Source organism: Protopterus annectens, chromosome 10.part0, assembly GCF_019279795.1.
Source record: "Protopterus annectens isolate FY-2018-M chromosome 10.part0, PAN1.0, whole genome shotgun sequence".
NCBI classification, from domain to species: domain Eukaryota; kingdom Metazoa; phylum Chordata; order Ceratodontiformes; family Protopteridae; genus Protopterus; species Protopterus annectens.
The window spans coordinates 1,589,023,407-1,589,044,334 of NC_056744.1; the positions used below are offsets into that span (position 1 = coordinate 1,589,023,407).

General features: G+C 39.2%; 1 protein-coding gene across 1 annotated transcript in view; it reads left to right on the plus strand.

Annotated features, from left to right (window-relative positions):
• Positions 1–20,928, plus strand: part of LOC122813759 (protein ADP-ribosylarginine hydrolase-like) — a 111,253-nt gene that overhangs the window by 78,984 nt on the left and 11,341 nt on the right. Inside the window, exons 5-6 of the mRNA XM_044086244.1 lie at positions 3,176–3,255; positions 4,398–4,581. Coding sequence (XP_043942179.1) covers positions 3,176–3,255; positions 4,398–4,581 — 264 coding nt within the window. The remainder of the gene's footprint in view (positions 1–3,175; positions 3,256–4,397; positions 4,582–20,928) is intronic.

Consider the following 20,928-nt stretch of genomic DNA (forward strand, 5'->3'; position numbering starts at 1 on the left):
TTTATTTTATTTCATTCTGTTTTATGTTATTGTATTATGTTTGTATGCTGCACCAACTAGTAGCATTGATTGTGTAACTTAATTTGTGCTGCAAAGTTTATGGTCTTGTATTATATTTAATTGGTATATATTAAGTAAGTTATTAGGAGAAAGAAGGGGGTGTATTTAAGTGAATTTGAGCTGCTGTTTGATGTCTGAAGAAGTCTAGTAAACTAGATGAAAAGCGCTTAACTCTACTTGTGACTTGCTACCAGTTTTTTATTCCAGTTATTTTTAATAAAGAGCTGAAGACTTTGGAGTGCTGCTTGTTCCTGCTTTGATTTGTCTTTTCAACCATGTCTTCCCAGACAGATACTGGATCCCCCTGGGTTGACACCAGAAGCTAAGCCAGTTGTTGAAGTCTGTCATTAATTTTTGTCTGTATTCTGGCATCATCCTGCATAAAGGTAAAATGCTTCTTAGTCCTAGGGACATACCTGCCTGGGACACACATTCTGAGAGTTCAGTCATGTCTATCTTCATATAGTCCAGAGAGGTGCATCTCAAGTCATTCACCCCAACATGTACTATGACAGAAAGCAAAAACGCAAAGCGGAAAACTGGATATATACAGACCCCAATTTTATTATTAGCGCTTTCATTTAAACATTGCCACAACTTCTTCAGATCAGTTTGCATTGTTTTTTGTTTTCATTTGATTTTTGTTGATTTGGTTATGTTCTACAACAGAGTCCTAGCAGTAACTGTTGTTGAGTGACTTAAGCATATGCATTATTTGACCGATCCTGGCACACGTCAGGTAGCTGACAGTGACCTTTTGGTTCGGCCTGGTAAGGCCGCTGCTTACAATGACAACTGCTTCTCTCCAGGCATAACATTATTATTCTGGCTAATGCGACTGCATGGCATGACTGCCAGGTGTCCATTGTCTCAAGGGATTAAGTTGTCTTTTCCCTCTTGCCTTGTAGGTTTACCTTTAGAGACTTGTCTGTCATTACTCTTCCACAGCCTGAGTATTTGCCACCAGATTTGTCTCCAGGTCCCTGCTTTTCACATCTTCAAGGTTTGGCATCATGCCCATCACTCTTACATGATAAAGGCATCTTTCTTGATCATAAAAATAACTAGTTGCACTGTACCAGATTGTACTATATGCAGCTTATTGCCTTTTTCTCAGCTGATCATGAAGAGTTATTTTTAGTCCTCCCCTGAAGTATTTTCATTTGTTTAGCTGCTGTTAACATGTCTAAGAGTAAAACAGAAATGGCCCTATTGTCCTTGACTCTGCAGAGGTGCTCAAACTAACAATACTGTATGCCTTTACTCCTTGCCTCATTTCTTACAGTCCACTTTGAGTTTTACCTTTAGGAAATGTATCCCTTTCTTCTTCAGCTACGTGTCTTGTGTGGCATTTGCTCACACAATGTGCAGCATTTTCTGTGTGTGAAGCTTCATTTCCTGGTGCTTCTCTTGCCATTTCGCGCTGGAGTAAAGGAAGGTACCCCACTGCAGCATGTGCTTTATTTCCTTTAGAGATATTATTAGCAGTTCCCTCTTGCTCAGTGATGGAATCAGCCCCCAACCCTGTGTCCATCTACTCCTTCCATGCTTACAAATCTTTAATAGCAGCTTGAGTCCAAATAAGTTTTTGGTCCCAGAGGAAAAATGTCCTTAAAGTGGCAGGACACCATAACTTACATATTAATTTAATTTTCTTAGCTATGTGAATAACTGGGATGTATGCATTAACATTATTTTTGGTGGTCATTGTTCGCATATATTCTTGAGACGCCCACTTTTAGGATCTGAACCTTCTTCCATAGTCTAGCTAAGATTTCCTCTTTTTTGTTGTAAATTTTGCCACATGTTCATTTCAATGTGCCCTGTCTATTTGAATCTTGCACTGGGGGATATCTGTCTACTCACTGATGCATTTTTTTTTAAGAAACCGAATATAGTTTCTTTCACTCTTCAGTCTTGTCTAGTACCCGGTAAAATCTCCGGTTCTTTTTGCAGGCATGATATTCTTAGTTTGAGTTTTGCTTTCATCTCCTCCTATATTTAGTTTTCCTGCTTTATATCCATAACTGAGAGCTTAATTTGCTTTTCTGTTCTCTTTAATCCCACAATGCTGTAGTTCCATAAGGTCTCTCTACCAAGTCTTGCATTCTCCTGTTGTTTGAGGCCACATACTCAGCCAATGTCTCCATGGTCGTTACTATTTCTTCATATATTTTATCTGTCTTTGCCTCAAGTGATGTTGAGTCTGCTATTTGGGGTAGACCATCTGAAGAAGTCATTTCGTGCCTTGTTCCTTTCAGCTCAGATGGTCTTGATGAAGAAACTTGCCCTTTGTTTTCCTTCACCACTTTTCCTCCACAGCAGTTGTTTAATCATTCTTATTTTAGGCTGGTATTTTAATTCCTGGTTGCTAATATTAGAGCTCTCCTTCTTGATGCTCGACTGTCACCATAACATGTCCCCAGGGTTTTATTGTTTGTACAGTTTAAGGGTTGGGGCATAGGGTTTTAGATTTATGGGAACTCTGTTGCTTAGATTACAGTTGCTAAGAAGGACATAATACTGAAACACACCACTTTTTTAACTTCACACTAATTTCCATGAGTGGTCACAACTTTGTCTGTTTCATTTAGAAGGACAAGCTGTGCAAAATAAGTTACACTCAGTCAGTACAAGAAACCACCACCATCCAGGGAAGTAACAAACCACAAAACTTCCTTGGCAAAACCAAGGCAGTTTATTAGTGACAGGACCTATCTGAAACAGTTTAATTTTAATGTATTCATTTCTTAAGCCAGAAGTGAAGTGCTTTGTCTTGAAACCTTATAAGGCATGATCTGACACCTATGAGAAAGGGTAAATGTAGTATATACGTGCATTACGTCTCTAATCATTATGCATATTTCAGGAAAGTAAAAAGAAACAGTACACAGAGAAACTCCATAGATAAATGGGGAAAATATGTGAACTCCAGAGGGACCAAGACTAAAGTTCAAGATTGGTCATGAACCCTGGAACTATGAACCACCACTGAGCTATAATGTCTAGTAAACCAGAGAGACTGTGTTGATCCATTGCAAAGTACATCCTTGACCTGACTGTTACTGGCTGTTCTATGGGGATAATGCCATTAATGTTTATCCATTTATTGCAGGTATCCCCGACCTGAGCAGTTGAAGGAGTTGATTAAAGTCGGTGTGGAGAGTGGAAGAATGACACATAATCACCCTACAGGTAAGTAAAAGTGCTTTAGTTTCCACTTATTGATTACATTTGTTAACCAGGTTATGTCCGACTGGCCAAAAGCTCGTTTTCAGTGGAGGCCTGTGGAGAAAAGCTCCACAAGCAGTAACAAAGCTTACAATAATTATAATTAGTGTAATACAGTAGACAGTATAGAATACAAACAATAGTACACTTATACAGAGTCTGTAAGCTTAAACAGAAATACTAATTATGACGACTATTATTAAGTTAGAAATACTAATTACAAAGTGTGCACAAAATAAAATCAGAGACAGTATGTATAAATATTAACAGTAATGAAAGGCATAGTTATTAACTATGTACAGAATGTCTGAAATAAAAAAAAAAAAGATTCTGACAATCAAATTTAAAACAGAGTGCAAGCTGTTATGGGACAGCAGAGTTAGAGCAAAGATGGCGGGAGTATATTTGGAGGTAAAGTAGACTTAAGGTATTAATTCCTGAAGACTGGAGACATGGCCTCATCAAACACATTTGCTGATGTTGTTGCATACGGTGGTCCCTGCTCTCCAGTCTAACATGTTTGCAAAGGTGTATCCAGTAATGACTAAATCAAATGGTGCAATTTTAAATAGGCTAAGTCTGATAACAGTTCTTCACTCTCTAGAAAAGTTTTTACTGGTCTTCAAGTGCAGACTTACTTGAAACACTTTGAGATGTGGGGGCTTAGTAGTTAACGCTGCTATTTTTATATAGTTAGTACGTGTTGTTTCCTATCAGATCATTGTTCTATAGGTGATACATTTATTCTAGTTTGGATTTTCTATGGAGCTTAGGTAATGACATTGTGCATTTTCAAAGTTTATTCTTCCAAGATACTAAAGTATGTAAAACTTGGCTGTGTAGCATTGTCAGTGTTCTGCCTCCAGCTTGTTTTGTAACACTAGTGCATGGTTAGTGAAATGTACAACTTATATCTACAGTAGCTTCATCACACTTGGTGCAGATGAGATCAACAAACCATACATGAAATGTACACTAAGTGAATGCATATGGGTTGCTGAGATTTAGACCCATAGCCTCTGATTTCTGTTGAGTCAAGTTAAGAGTATGTGTATTTGCCACTGTATGTATAATATGCCGACTCTTACACCTGTCTTTTATTGCAGGATTTCTGGGTTCTCTGGCCTCTGCCCTTTTTGTAGCATATTCTGTTCAAAGGAAGCCACTGATAGAATGGGGGTCAGGTCTTCTTGAGACCCTCCCCAAAGTGTTGGAGTATGTGAAGGAAGTTGGAGTTGATGTTGAAGAGAATGTATCGGCTTGGCCATACTTTACAGAGAAGTGGACATGGTGAGTAAGCCTGTTTGAAGTTGTACTTGTTTATTTTGGAAGTAGTTGGCACATTAAACCCCTCATTCCATATGGGTGCATAATATGTTGCTGAATTTTGGTAGTGGTTCATATCTTATTGGATGACTAGGTGTTTTTTTTTTTTTTATACTAATGGTTTTATATCCGGCAAATGTTGATATGGTGGTTCCGATGGATAGAATGTTCTCAGTTTGGATGCAGCTAGACAAATCAGTGTAGCCTGCTAACACGAAAAAAAAATTATATAGGGTCACCTAAGCAACTCTCATAAATAAAACTTTATTTTTGCCTAAAAGATGGACCGTACTGCATCATTAAAGAACGTTTGGGTTATATGAGAGATTCACCTGAATGTGGTGGAATGACCAGTAACCTGTTTGGATTAAAGCTGCCCTGTAGAAGGCAATACTGAGACACTTCCCAGACAGTATACTGCATATCTGAAGTCTGGGTTAGCCTGCCCGCAATCAGAAAGGCATAGCACAACCTCCATTTTCTTTAGGTCTGTCAGCCAAACTCCATTAAGAAAAAAAAGGAAAAAAAAGGTTACTGAACATAAATTCCATGCAAGAAGGAAATAGTGTGTGACTGGTTCTACCGCTGGTCCCATACGTAACGAGCCATAATAAAATCAGTCTGTCTTACACTTCAGCAGTAATTCCAGATGGACAATATGCTAATATTTCTATTCAAAGATTTTTTTTTCAGGTACACACACACAAACACACACACACACACACACACTATAAAAATACTACTGTTACCAGACATGAAAAGCATATTCATTAAAAATAAGACATGGGTCAAACACAACACATATTCTGTCCCCAGCTCTTTGTAAAATGTGTGTGTGTGTGTGTGTGTGTGTGTGTGTGTGTGTGTGTGTGGTACACATCTTTATGTATGTGTGTGCATATGTGTCTTTAAAATTTAAGTGCTAGCAAAATATTTGGGTTGTAAGCAGGCATGAATGGATAATAAGTTAAGAGTGCAGGCCATGAACACACTATCCACAGAAGGTATAGAATATGTAGAAGATGGTCACGGTGGTGATAGTGGGATACTCCTGTATACTTTTACCTGGCCACACTGATATACCCAGGTGTCTCGTGCCGGTGAAGGCATATATGGCAACTCTCATCTTTCAGAAGATAAGTTATGGACTTGAATTCCTCAACAGAACTGGCTAACAGCTGAATTTCCATCTCTGCGTATTACATGTACACACTCCACACCATGACCAACAACATAAAACAAATTAGAAATGATGTAATGCAAAGAAACCACAGGAGATGGGATGGTATCTAATCTACCAAGATGTTGATGACTCATTCTGCCCTTATGGTGTTGGATAATGTCATCTCTGCATTCCTAGTTTGAGTCTTTAGGTAAAGTACCAGACTGTGCATTGAAAAACTAGGTAGAGGCTCCCTCTTACATTCCTTGGTCAGTGGCTGCATCAAAGATCAAATTTGGCTTCAGAAATTCAGTGTATTTAATGTTTTATAAACCTGTGGGTGTCATACCATTGCATTGCTTCTCAGTTAGCAAATAAAACCTTCCCGACTAAAAGCCACATAGCTGGTAGGACCCCTTCCTCCAGACTTCTTCTGATAGGGCTAGGGCCAGCATGGACCTTAAGGGCATTCTGGGGTCTGGTTGTCAGCATCTGCTGGGAAGGGTGTGTTTGTGTTTTTTTTTTTTTTTTTTTTTTACTCACCCCATTACTCCCTACTCCCTTATGGTCCTATGGTAATGTCCTAGGGGCGGGTGTGCAATGGGGATTTTTGAATTTCTCCCTGCCTCTATACAGCAGTTGAGCTATGTCTTTACCTCCCCCCTGGGATAATGTATAGGAGACAACTGCAGAACCACTCTCCCACCCAGGATAGTAATACCATCCCCTGCCTCTCCATCACTTGTCTAAGTCACTAATTGAATCCACGTCAGCTCGGCTGTAGTCAGAGCTTTTTCCTGCTAAGTTGAACTATATTAATTGGCCATTACCATTTTTTTAGGTTGACATTTGAGCAGGAGATTCTGTTCTCTGAACTGCCAGGGCCTTCAGATATGCACATCCACATAAGTCCGATGCTTCTGTCATTGGCACCTGTACTTGAATAGCCAACATAATCAGTCATTTCAGTTCCTTGATTAGGGACAGACGTGATAAATATTCCTGTTCCAAGGACCTCTCAAAATAGTCACAAAGAATCCTCAGATAAGGCTGAAATGTCTTCTTGTGACATTTGTAATTTGGTGATATATGACCCAATACTGCCAGGAATATCCGGACTGACAGCGTGGGGCTGAGAGACCTAGTGCCACCAGAAACATCCTGATTTTTGGGGCAGAGATAACTAATACATCCAGGAACATCCTCATTGAGGGGCTTAGAAAACTTATACCTCCAAGAACATCCTAATTGACATCCGGGGCAGAGAGACCTAATACAACCAGTAACATCCTGACCTAATATTACCAGAAAAATCCTGACTGATAGTGGGGATCATAGACCTAAAACCGTGACATAATCTACCTATATCAGTCCCTTTGCCTACTCTATTCTAAGCTAACATCTTTAAAGCCACTCTCATGACAACATGCTCTTACACCTAGTACAGTTTCTTAGTGCTTACTTATCACAAACCTCTGCATACTAACTATGTACCTAACCTTACCTCTAACAGCCCCAGCACTAACTTCTCTACACCTACTGTTACACAAGCAATAATGCCTAACAAGGTGTGTGTTTCTGTGTAAAGCACACCAGCCCAGGGGTGTATGAGGCCCGATGCTGCAGGTTGTACTTTGAGAATGGGCTGTATGATAAATTGTTGTGTTTTAATTATTATATATTTTTATATATTTTTTTATGCAAAATGTTTCATATTTGCTGTAGTGTATGTAAATGGCGTTGGAGAAAGTATTTTACATCTAAAATATAACCTCTTAAAAATATCCATATATTTACTTCTGTTTTGGTCCCTTACTCCTAAAATGTGTGATTTGCTTCCAGACATTGGGGATTAAAGTCACTAAATAATGACATGCATTTGAGTTTCTGACTTTATTTTCTTCAGAAAATTCACACCAATACAAATGTTACTTAAACAACTTTCTAATTTTATAAGCACAATATTTAAAAGTTATTTTTCAGCCTTTGTTCCCATTTATTTTAGGCTTCATGTAGATTTTTTGAGCAATGAGGCAGAGAGGTATGCAAACCTCTTTATTACTGCTGCTGGTGGTTGCTCAGTCTCGCTCACTCACACATACACACATGCACTTCAGAAAATGCATGCTCTCACAAACCCTATCATTACAGAAACTTTGTCAGTATTTAAAATCTGTCCCTATTTTGAGCCTTTGTTCCCCCTTTTACTTTATGCTTTCTCATATGTCTCAACCTCTTAGTGTAAGAAATCTAAACAAAGCCAGACATAATGGGGGGAGAATGTTCCTATAAACTTAGAAAGTTATAAAAATAAGAGGGTTTGTGTTAGCATGCATTTTATGAAAGATATGAAATCTGAAACTCAAACATATTTCATTACTTTCTGACTTCAAACTACAGATCATCCTGGTGTTTTGCCAGAAAACCACAAATTGTATGAGGAACAGACCAAAAATATGAGGTAAAAATCTGTCAGTTGAGAGGTATGGGCTATCTTGATCTAAGAGGTCGAGAGGTATGCAGACCTCAACTGCAGCTGCCAGTGCTCGATTGCTCGCACTCACACTCTCTCACACACTCACTCACTCACACACTCTCATTTACTTTTACACTTGCTAAACAATAAAAGAGCTGCTTAGTGAGTGTAAAATAACAGGGCAATCGATCGTGCTCTCACTCTCTCACACTAGCAGTTAAAACTAAGCCATAAACCAAAAATTTATTCTCTGGGCACTGTCTCCTGACTTCACTACAATTCTGTAGAGACATTCATCCATGCCCTGGCCCAGCATAGAACCAGGTAACTTTTCCCACCTTCCTAATCACTACCACATGAAATCAAACTTACCAGAAGTCGCTACGCAAAGTGTTAAAATTGTCATATAAACTTGGAGTATTGCCAACAAAATAGCTTACCTGCGTGCTTTCATATCCCACCACACCCCAATATAGTTATAGTTACTGAAACCTAGCTAAAGCCCACTATCAAGGACACAGAAATTCTTCCCCAAGGTTATTCCATACTGAGAACTGACCACATAACTAAGAAAGCAGGTAGAGTAACTGTCATTTACCCCATCCAGCTAAGCTTGACCCAGTACCAACGCACTCAGCCACAGTTTAACAGTGCAGAGATTTTCATCCTCTGTCTTAAACATCACCAGTACAACACTCTGTTATTGCTGTTTATATCCCTTCCTGGAACTTTTCCCACACGGGTATTCACCAGTATACCATGTGAGACCAGTATCTTGGGAGACTTCAATATAGACTGGTTAAGCCATCACATCAGACATGCCTATATCAACATCAGTCTATTAGACTGGATAATAGTTTCTCATCCTGTCAATATTTCTAATGCTGATACCTTACCTGATTTCCTAAACAACCACATATCCACGTTTGCTAACTGAATCCCCAGGCAACACCACTTCAACCTAGTAAGTAATCTAACTAAATTCATGGTAGAAAACTTCATTCAACAAAACTCTCAAGTCTTACAAATGGTCATTTAAAAAAAAAAACATTACTGTTAGATGTAAATATTTGAATTCCAATACAACATTCCTTGCTATATCAAATGAACAGCCCTCACCAATTAAAAAAAAAAAAAAAAAAAAAAAAAAGTAAAACTGAACCCAGCTCCTTGCTCTTACATGAAACTAAATAGTAGCACAGAGGGGAAAATCCTGAAAATCTTGCCAAGCATGAAAAAGGGATAATCTAGAGTAGTTTAGGTGTTTCAGGAATAAAAACAAGTAGAAAATAAAATTTGATTTAAAAATAAATTACTACCTATGTATTCGGGAAACTCATCACAATAATTCTAAACTCTTTGGGGCATCTGTCTCAGGATTACTAAAACCTAGCCACAGCACAAAACCAAACCCATCTCCTTAGCATCCCCCATCAAATTTCAACAGTCCATTTTATACAATCCATCACTGTACTACAGTAACTGCAGTACTACAACCGTGCAAGAATCCAACCTTCACTCAACACATTACTGTTCTAAAAGTAATCTGTTCTTAAAAAAAAAAAAAAAAAAAAAATGTTTTCGTGTTTTAAGGATAGAGTGTAAACAGAGAAAATTTGCTTTTCAATCTGAAAAATACCAGCCTTTCCGTAGATGGTCTCCCACCAGAACATCTAAAAGCAGCTGTCTATGCCATTGCCTACCCCTTAGCGCTTTTAATAAACGGGTCTATCAACAAATGTTCCAATCACAACAAATGTTCCAATCATCTGGAAAAAGTGCATTTTATATATATATATATATATATATATATATATATATATATATATATATATATATATATATATATATATAAAATGCCACCTTCATAAGAGGCTCATTTAATGACTATACTACTCCTCTAATCCTACAAAAAGGCATCCAAAGTAAATTACTGATGTCACTATTGACTAACTTCTCCTTCACAACTTGGCTTTGCACCCAAGCATAGTATTACCACATTCTTATTACAATTCTCCAACAATAAGAGCAGAAACTCCACCAATACGTCTCCTCCGTGTTTCTTAATTTATCCAAGACATTCACACTAACTAACTAAACCACACAAACTCTCTTCTCTAGGCCTGTTCTTCACCTGTCCCTCTTTCTTGGTTTAAAAGCTACTTATCAGACAGATACCAAGCTGTTAAGAGGCAAAGTTAATATTCTTCCTTCCTGTTTGTTACAGTTGGTGTACCGCAGGGATCCATACTCGCACCAATGTTATACAATGCGTTTATAATGGACTTACAGCAGTCAAACATTCAACCCTGATTCAGTATGCTGATGATTCTGCCATAATCTGCTCTGCCCCTGCCTTGCATAAATTGCAAGAACTAACCCAAGAGTCCTTCACATCAATTGAAACCTGGCTATATAATCCAAATCTGCTAGTGGACCCCCAAAGAACAAGCTACTGCTCTTTAGCCCTAGATCATATTCTCGAAGTATAGACCAGATTTTCATAAAGTCCTCAAACACAAAGATTAATTGCATGATTCACACTAAACTTCTGGGGGTCATAATAGACAATAACATGAAACTGAGTACCCACATCCAAATAGTCAAAAAGTCACACCAGGCTTGGTTGCCAAACCATATCTTACACAAAAATATCAAAGAAATAGTCACAAAAACTGTTTACATCCCCACTCTTTACAAATCTACTGTCACTCCAGAAAACAAAACTCGAGCATTGCTAAGTTTGTCACCATCTTGTCCTACCGCACTCACTACTGCCTAGCCTTAAAACTGCTAAAATGGAGTAAAGTACCTAACAATCTTCACCAATCTCAAGTTTTAGTCAATATAATGTACTATATAATCCACATAGATGCCCTGCACTTGAATTCATAATCCAGCATTATAAACCAAATAGAACTTACAATGTCCTTCCTCATCAGTGTTGATGTATTTTCAGCTGGGATATCCTGCTGAGGATAGCCAAACGTCTGGCCAGAATAACAAAGCCTTTGCAGCCTATAGGTGTCATGCGTTAGACTTATGTTCTACGTTCAATGAGTACATATGTGATGTATAAGCACCTAATCCTCAGTGCCATATTAGAGTTTCTTCCTTCCTTTTCTTTTCCCTTTGGTTTACCTTTTCCATGCCATCCAGGAAGGGGAAATGTAAGTGTGGGAGGCAGATTCCCCATAAAGATAGACACAAGCAGTGTCTTTTTGTTTGAGTACTATACATGACCATGCTTGGTGTAAGATTTGTCAGGCATTTTTCCCTAAGACTGTTGCAGTTTTTTATTCCTTTCTGTTTACTTGAAGAACCAGCGTCAAACACTTAGCTCAGGGTACCATACACTTTGAATCCACCTGTTCCAACATTTAGCCACAGAACCCAAGAACCGTTAGTCAGCTTCCTGTTTTGTTACCCAGTTGGAGGCTGACATGGGGCTGCCTAACTGCACATCTGCTGAGGCTGTGCCTACATCTGTTTAGGGGGAGCCACAGCTGATTATATTAGAGGGGCCAAGGAGGAGTCCCCAAATTCTTGTTTGGGGAGAGGTGTCTGTTACCGCCTAGATTTGTTAAAGCTGATGTTCCAAGACCAGCCATGTGGCCCCTGTGGCTACAGATCCACTTTCTCCTGTTTCTCCTATGGGAGGAATTGTCCTTTGGAGATACTGTAGTTCATATGATTGTTCCCAGGTGTCTGACATTCAAAAGAGGCACTATGAACTCTTACAGATGGATTCTCCTAGGCCTTCTGCAGTTCATCCAGTTTTTTAGATGCCTTTCTGAACACTTTCTCTTTGACTTTTCAGGCCTCTGATTCCCAGCTTCCTGACCCTGAGAAGCTTGGCATTTTCTATAAAGTTCCTGAAACTCAATTTTTTTTTGTATAGTGTTATTTCTGTAGCTACTGTAGCTACTGATAAACTATCTAAGTTTCTGTCCTCCTCTTAGCTTGTCCTTTCTGATAAGGACAGCCTTGCTATTGAAAGGTAAGGAAAAAAGTGTACCTTTGCTACCTTAGATTATAGGGTTATTTAAATACCAGACCCATATGCCTAGGTATGTTCTGGCTCTTTTTCTAAGCTCGCAGGCATTCTGACTGATATGCCAGAGTCTTAGGCAAAGACTTTTGTGATTTTTCTTTAAGTTCTGTTTTTCAATTGGCTCTTCATTCTATTAAATGCAACTGTGATGCTGCCAATGCTTCCTGTAGGGCTGCTGCATCTGGAGCTGTGATGAGAGGGTATTCTTGGTTGTGCCTCCAGGCTCTTCCTGAGGATATAGGTTCATAGACTTACTGCCCTTGTAGACCATTTTAAGCCTGGTCAGTTTCCCTTTTTGTGCTCAAATTAACATATTCTGTTTGGTTAGAGACTGGCCTTACCTGCATCTATATTAGAAGAACGAAAGATGTAAACCACCAGCACCGACGACGTTAAAAAGACCGGACCTTGAAGTGCATTTTGTCAGATCGCAGTACAGTGAAGACTGGAATATTTGCTCTTTCCTCACTGTAGTGCGATCTGTGAGTTGTGTGTGTGTGTGTGTGTGTGTGTGTGTGTGTGTGTGTGTGTGTGTGTGTGTGTGTGTGTGTGTGTGTGTGTGTGTGTGTGTGTGTGTGTGTGTGTGTGTGTATGTATGTAATTATATATATATATATATATATATATAATCTACCATCACCAACACCACAAAACCCAAAGTTCAAAAACACGAACGTTCACATGCCCGACAAACGACAAGCCTGACAGTCAACAAAACAAATTCCTAAAGTCCGTCACTATTGCACACTTGCCTTACCCGCACCCTAACCCTAAAGTCTGTCACTATTGCATACTTATACAGTCGTGCTCATTTCGCATGGTGTTTTCGGTGTCTGGATTTCGAACTGTCGATTTATTTCATATATATATATATATATATATATATATATAAAATATGGGGCACAGCCACCCACATTCGAGGTCTGGTCTTTTCGATGTTGTCAGTGTTCATGGTTTACATCTTTTGTTCTTCTAATATAGACCCGCCTTTCCCACCTCATGGTCGATAATTATAGATTACCCCAATAAGACTAAATGTGATCATACCATAGATAATTTGATGATAGGAGCTATGCACAGAATAAAGCATTTAGGCGCTGCTTCTGTCCATTAGTATTTCAGCAGACAGTCATGGGGTAAATTTTCTCTTTTTCATCCATAGATCCAAGTTGCACTTGCATATGGACAGGAATGAACTTTGTTTTATATAGATGGGGAGTCTGTTCCAGAGCAGCAGTATCCCCTGCAAAATATACCTGTGCCTTCAAAGCAGAAGAGCTTTATATCCCTAGACAGAGTAATTCTGATGCCATTTGACTTGCTAATTGTGCAGTAAATCCATCAGTAATGGGTCAGAGGATGCACTGTATGCCAGCCACGTCACCTCTGAGCAGTCTGTAGGATACCAAGTACAGAGGTAGGGCTTTGAATTGGTCTGTGTGGGATGTGTTGTTTAGGCCTGGTATCCTTTTAGTAAGGTTTTTCTGTGGGCATTGCCATTGTTGCATGTGTCTGAACAGATACACGCCAAAGGGGGCATTATATTCAATGATTGGCCTAATGAGGGCTGAGTATAGAGGGATAATGACATCCCTAGATCTAGATAAGAATCCCTTTGTTTATAAGCTGTGCAATGTAGAAGGGCTTTTTTACAACAATAGACACGTTGGTCAGACGTTAGGTCACTACCTGCATAAGTTCCCAAATCCTAAACAATAGGGTCAACTCTTAGGGGCATATTGTCAGTGTGGTAGTTGACAGTAATTTTTTTTTTTTTTTTTTTTTTTTTTAAGTTTGTCCATATTTTTGGCACCAGTTATTTATTGGGGCAAACCTCCCTTCAGGATGGCTAAGTTATTTGGGGAATTCATTGACTACTCCTAGCGTGCAGGTATATGCAAAATTAGTTAGGTTAAGTAGACAAGACCTTCCCTTAAAGCCAAATTGGTATGGGTCCAGTGTTGTAGGTTGCCATTGTCCTTTTTTATCATTTCTATGGTTTTTGTCCATGGCTCTGCATATTAGGCTTGTTAGACTGATAGGTCTGTAGTTTCCTGGGTTGTTTGATGGTCTGCCTGATACCACCAGATATATCCTGTCTGACAGCAGGAGCTCAGAGACATACCACCATTAATACTCTGATTGAGGGGCTCAGGAACTTAATGTGTTTATGAAAATCCTATTTGACAACAGGGGCTCACAGACATAATACCATCAGGAGTGTCCTGATTAAGGGACACCAAGACCTAATACGTTCAGGAACATCTGTTTGACAGTAAGGGGTGAGAGGCCTAATACACCAGGAATATCCTGACTGACAGCTGGAGCTCAGAGATCTAATACCACCTGGGACCTTTAGACTGAAAGCAGAATCGGAGATGCCAGATACCCCCGGGAACATCTAGACTGACAGCAGGGGATGGGAGACCCAATACCATCAAGAACATTCTGACAGCAGGAGCTGACTTGCTACTGTCTGAAACATTCTTACTGACAGCAGGAGTTCAGAGGCTGCATACCACAAAATGAATACAAATTATAGGTTCATAGGATACCCCTGGGAACATCATGACAGCAGGGGCTGGGAGACCCAATACCATCAAGAACATTCTGACAGCAGGAGCGGACTTGCTACTGTCTGAAACATTCTTACTGACAGCAGGAGTTCAGAGGCTGCATACCACAAAATGAATACCAAATTATAGGTTCATAGGTGTTTACTAGGCTAACAACCACAGGGGCCTTTTTAAGCCTAGCTATGCATCCAAATCTCTGACAAGTTCTGATACCCATGATAAGTGTAAGCATGGACCTGGCAGAAGAACCATTTACAGGTTACCTGTGTCTATTAGAGACATAGGTGCCAAACCAGGGATGAATTTCCATTTTCCCATCCAGTTGTCCAAGTTGCACTTGAACTGGGTAGGGAGGAACACTGCTTCACATGGATGGGGAGTCTGTTCCATAGATGGGGTAATCTCTGGGATACATACCTATCTCTCCAGCAGGTCCTATTTATATCACAGGTAAGGTTTAAATCTTTAGAATGGGTAATTCTGGTGCTGTTTGTTTTGTGGATATGCAAGAAGCCCATCAGTGTGGGATCTGATAATGCCCTGTATGCCAGGCAGATATCTCCCCTCAAATCTGTTTAGGAGACCGAATACAGGGATAGGGCCTTGAGGCAGTCTGCTTAGGACATTTTATTTTCACCCATTTTTCTTTTAGTGAGGAACCTCTGGTGGCATTCCAGTTGTTGGATATGCCTAGTTAGGTACATACCAAAGGGGGCATTGTACTCAAATGATGGGTCTGATGAATGCCAAATGACTCCTTTGGACTTAGATGCCATACCTTTGTTTATAAGTTGTGCAACATAGAATGATTTCCTCACCACTGTAGACAAGTGATAGTAATCTAGCCTCTGACCATCTGTGTGTGTCCCTACGTCACAGGCTACTGGGTCAACTCTACGTAGTGTGTTGTCAATATGATAGTTACCAAGGATGGGTAATTTCTCAAAGGATACTATTAAGCATTTCTCTGCATTTAGTTTTAGTCCATGGCTCTGACACCAGTTGTTTGACTGTGTCAGCCCCTCCTGGAGAATATTTGTGAGTGTGAGATTCAATGACCGCTCCTAATTTACAGTCATCTGCAAATGTAGTCAGCCAGAGACCACTTGACATTTTCCTTGACTTCTGAGAAGTAAATGCCAAAAAGGAGCAGTCCAAGGACTGATCCCTGAGGGACTCCACTTGTGACTGGCTTCTTTTTAACTGTGGAATCCCCAGTTCTTACTTCCTGGGTCCTGTCTGTGAGCCAGTTGGCTATCCACAGGGTGACATACAGGTTTGTACCTAACCTCATGAGTTTCTCAACAATGCCCAAGTGGGGTATTGTCACATGTCTTGGCCAGGTCAAGGTAGGCAGTGTGAAGCATTTTGCCCTCATCCATTGCTTTGATGACCTTCTCAAAGAAGTCCACCAGATTGGAGTAGGTATGATCTGCCATTGACAAAACCAAACTGGGTTGGGTCCAGTGTCTGCAGGTTTACTATATCTCTGTTGATCATCTCCATAATTCTTTTCATGGCTTTACATGTAAGACTAGAGATACTTGTGGGTCTGTAGATGACCCACCTTTGGGCAGAGTAGTGAATGTTGCCTTTCTCCATTCATGAGGCATGAAGCCTGTTTGGAGGCTACAGTTAAATAGTAATTCCAGAGGCCCTGATAGGTCAAGTTTCATGATAGAAAGCATCCTGAGATATTGTCTGGGCCCATTCATGCAGTGTTCTTGGTCTTTGACAGCATTAAGGACCTGTTCCCTAGTGATAGTAAGATGAAGTTATATTTGATGATATTTCTTGAGAGAAGGTTGGGGGAGAGGAGTAATGCTGGAGCTAAATTTATCCGACAGGAGGTTTGCTACATCTTCTGACTCAGTATAGGTGGCTCCATTTATAATGAGCTCTGCACACAATTGCACATTGCTTTTGAGGTTGTGGGCATAGCTAAAGAATGCTTTGTGGTTGTCCTTAGCATAGGAGGCCAAACTTACCTAAAGTTTGGCTTTGGTAGACTTTTTGTCCTCTGAGTTGTTTGTTTAGTTTGAGTGTGATTTTATCCTGCTGAGTGCTGCACCTCCTAATTTTTGCCATGATTTTCTTCCTTCTGTTATACAGCCTATTGATTTCATGATTCCACCAGGGTGGCTTGTTTTTTGAGTTTGTTCTGTATTTCTTCCTGGTGGCTACAGCTGCCTGTATGCAGCTGTTAACATGCTTATACAGGGTTTCTGTGAACAGTTCTGCATAGGCAGCAGCATTCTCATGGTTTTGGGGGACTTGAAATGTTGCCAGGTTCTCACTTAATAGCAGGAGGTTAGCCTTAGAATAGTTCCTGAATATTCTAGGTTTAGCTGGAGGCCAGGTTTTATTTTTACTTCAAAGGAGACCATTTTTGTGGTCTGACCTTACCATGGAAGGCATTACAATAGGGAGTGCGTAGCACTTTCACATATTAGTGAGGACCAAATCCAGTATGTTGCACCCCTGGTTGGTGTAGACTGCCTGGTCCAGGGAGTTTGTGTTTACAAACTCCAGAAATCTCTGTGCATGTACATTTGGTGTCGTATTGGATTCCAAGTTAAGTGAGGTAATTAAAGTCACCCATGAATATGGTATTGGATTGGATAGTTAGTGTTTCTAATAAGTTTAAATACATGTTATGGGTTTCCTGGGTCATAGATTTGAACATGAAGCAGCTGAAGTGCATTGTCCTGTTTGACCAGCCTTGAAGTATATTTATTTTTGATGTAAATAGAGACACCTCCACCTTTAGTCCCTGCCTGTGAAGTAGATGGCCTAAATGTGTGTAAGGCATTATAACTTTGCACTGTTGGTGTGTTTTCCATGACTTTAAGTCATATCTCAGTGACCACACAGATGTCCGCATTCTCTAGGATAAAGAGAGCTTCTAGGGAGTGGAGTTTTTTGTTTAGACTCCTAGCATTGAGCAATAATACCTTTTAGATTTTCTTGGTTTTGGTTTGCTATGTTGGAAGTATTTTCAGTTTAGCATTGCCTAAAAAAAAGCCTTCTGGGCTGTTTTAACCCTAGCCAGTTTCCCTTTTGATGGTTGAATTAACATATCCTGTTTAATGTTAGAATGGCTTTGTCCACCCCATAGTGTGTCCTCCCCCTCTGGAACAAACGTACTACACGTCATGGAGAATAGCACTATTACCACCTTCATAGGAAACCTAGATACTGTAATTGAATGGGCAGCATCGAATTCTTCTCCGGCCTAACTTTCTTTATTCTCCTTGAGGCTGTGAGGAAGTTTTTTGAGTACAGGCTTCTGATGGTTTACAGACTGGTCACCTAGTAATATACTAGGATCCTGTGAACCTAAGAGTATTTCTCTGAATCCTGGCTGTAAATATCTTTGAGATAAACAAGAAATATCTGAGGCAAGATCTAAATAGATACATTCTCTTTCAGTTTGCATTTATTTTCTGGCTTATGTTATGTATAACAAAAGCTGAAATCAAAATGCATCTATTTTTGCTATAATGTTCTGATAGAGCTGACTGTTAAAAACCGATCCTGCCATCTGATTACCATAGTAGTGACCACAGAGAGTAATAGCACATTTTTTGTATATGCTGAGCAAGTCTTCTTAGACTAAAGTCTTCAACATTTTGTCATCAAAACCCTCAAGCTCAGATTCTTGAACAATAACAATCGATTTTTCATTCATTTATGTTTATGAATTTATGCATTTTATGTTATATGAATTTACGTATTGTATGTTCTGGAAATTAATCATGACAGCTAACATGTGTAAACCTATCAAAGCAATATAACTAGAAAAATGCAGTTTATCACTATAAATACCATGCTTTTAGTCTCTGCATTGTGCTTAACAGTATTCATGATGTGTTTATTAACCCTAGCTGTAGCTAACTAGAGAGGTGGAACATATCTTAGACAAGAGCTGGAAAGCATGTTAGTAAACCTTTTCTACACAAAGTACGAAAAATAAAACATCTCTTGCTATTGGGGGATTGTTGTACAGCTGTGCTAGCTTTAGCTGCTTTGCATTTGGATTGCTGCAATTTACTGCACCTGGGACTTTAATGCTGATCAGGGGAACTTGCAAGCCTGAGGAATGTGACAGTGTGTCCTCTTACTGGGGTATCATGCTTTGCATTTGTAACACCAATTTTGCACCGTCTGCTTTGGCAGTACAATAACTAGCACATGCAACGGTACAACTAACTTCTGTAGTACAACACTTACCAAGACTATTTTCTACAAAAACGTAAAACTGCTTCCCTAGCAGCTGAACAGCTACCATCAGAATATCTTTACTTCGAAGCAGGACCCATTGCATATGCTAAATCAGTTTAGGTGTACCATCCCATGCAAGAGTCCATGGTATCTAATTCAGGAAGCAATCGTATAACTATATAAAGAACACAAAACATCAAACAAACTCATCAGCGATTACCATGAATTGCAATTAAAAAAAAACAAAAAATAGTAACCAGTAGATTACATTTTACAGTTACAACAAGAAAAGCAAAAAAAAACTTGGCCCCTCATACCCCTTTGAAATTAAATATACTAACTCCACGATTGCACAAAATGTGAAGAAGAAAAGTGAAAAACCAAGGCATCGATGTAATAAATATCAGCTGTTATATACTCTGATCATCTGCACCACCGACTAAAAACCGTGTTTTCAGCACTGATCTCCTTGCATAAAGGTAAGAAATCTATAGAACCTGCTAATATGGTAATAGTTATTCTGTCCTAGCTATCCAAAATACAAAAGTGTGACTGCATCTAATCGCTCAGTTACATAACTTGGAACAAATTACTTTCAAGAACAAAACAAGGATTTAGGCCACTCCACAGTACAAAAACTGCTTTATTCTACTTCATGAGCTATGCACAAGAAAAACATGAGTGTGAAAGTCCACTTCCACATTTTTAGATTTATCAAAGGCATTTGATGGTGTTATATACACCCTTAATATTACTACTAAGTTTCAGTGAACTAGTTCTCTGCAATAAAACCACAGACTAGTTTGTTAGTTACTGAAGCCTTTTAACATGGTGTGTACTTCCAAATGAAGCACTTTAACCCCACGACCCGTAACAGCTGGCATTCCACAAAGCCCCATATTGGGTCCCCTTAACATTTTTTACAAAAAAAAAATGCATACTCTCTCATACCCACAAATTGAATCCAATACACAGACTATTCAACATTTTATATGTGCAGTCAGACGTGTTTCCTAAATTTCTAATTCTCCTTCAGCATAACACAAAATACAGTAGCATTATTTCACATAAAAGTACTGCGCACACTAACCGTCCACAATTTAAGATTCAATCGCCACATTTAACATGTCCCCTCCCCCTCCAAAATTTATAATTTGAGATTACTTTACAAAGCCACAGGCCATATCTGCTACTCCTAAGTTTCCTCCATGCCTCTAAGATTTTCTGTAACCTATAGTCCTGTCAGAGAGAGAACCCTGAGCAAAGCTACAATAAAGTCACAATTTGCAGCTAATTATACTTAAAAACTTCAACTCTGGAACTTGACCCCATTTTCTATAAGAAAAGTCTTTTCCCACTTACAAATTAAGACTTCAGTAAAACACTATCAATAAACTAGACCTGACCATGCAGCACATCTCAAATCTAAACTACTTTTCCCACAAATCCACACAATTCTTTGAAATTTTTTACACACTGTTGTAAAATGAGGATGATTTCTATAGTTACATATACCTGCAAATGCCTCTCATAGCTGAAAGTATCAGTATATTAAACTAAAACTGATGTGCAAAAAATTGCGTATATAAGGAATACAGTGTTGTCTGTGTATATAAATGTTTAGATTTTGTATACTCCAGTTTCATACTTTCATATACTCATAGCTATTTCAAGGCTACTGTCTTATGACCATTTATGCCTTGCCAGTATCCTCCATGAGACTGCACTCCTAGCAGCAACTAAACTAAATGTCTCCAAAGCAGATTATAACCTCTTATGGGATTGTATAAATAGTTTACTGTACCTCCCCCTCAGATGG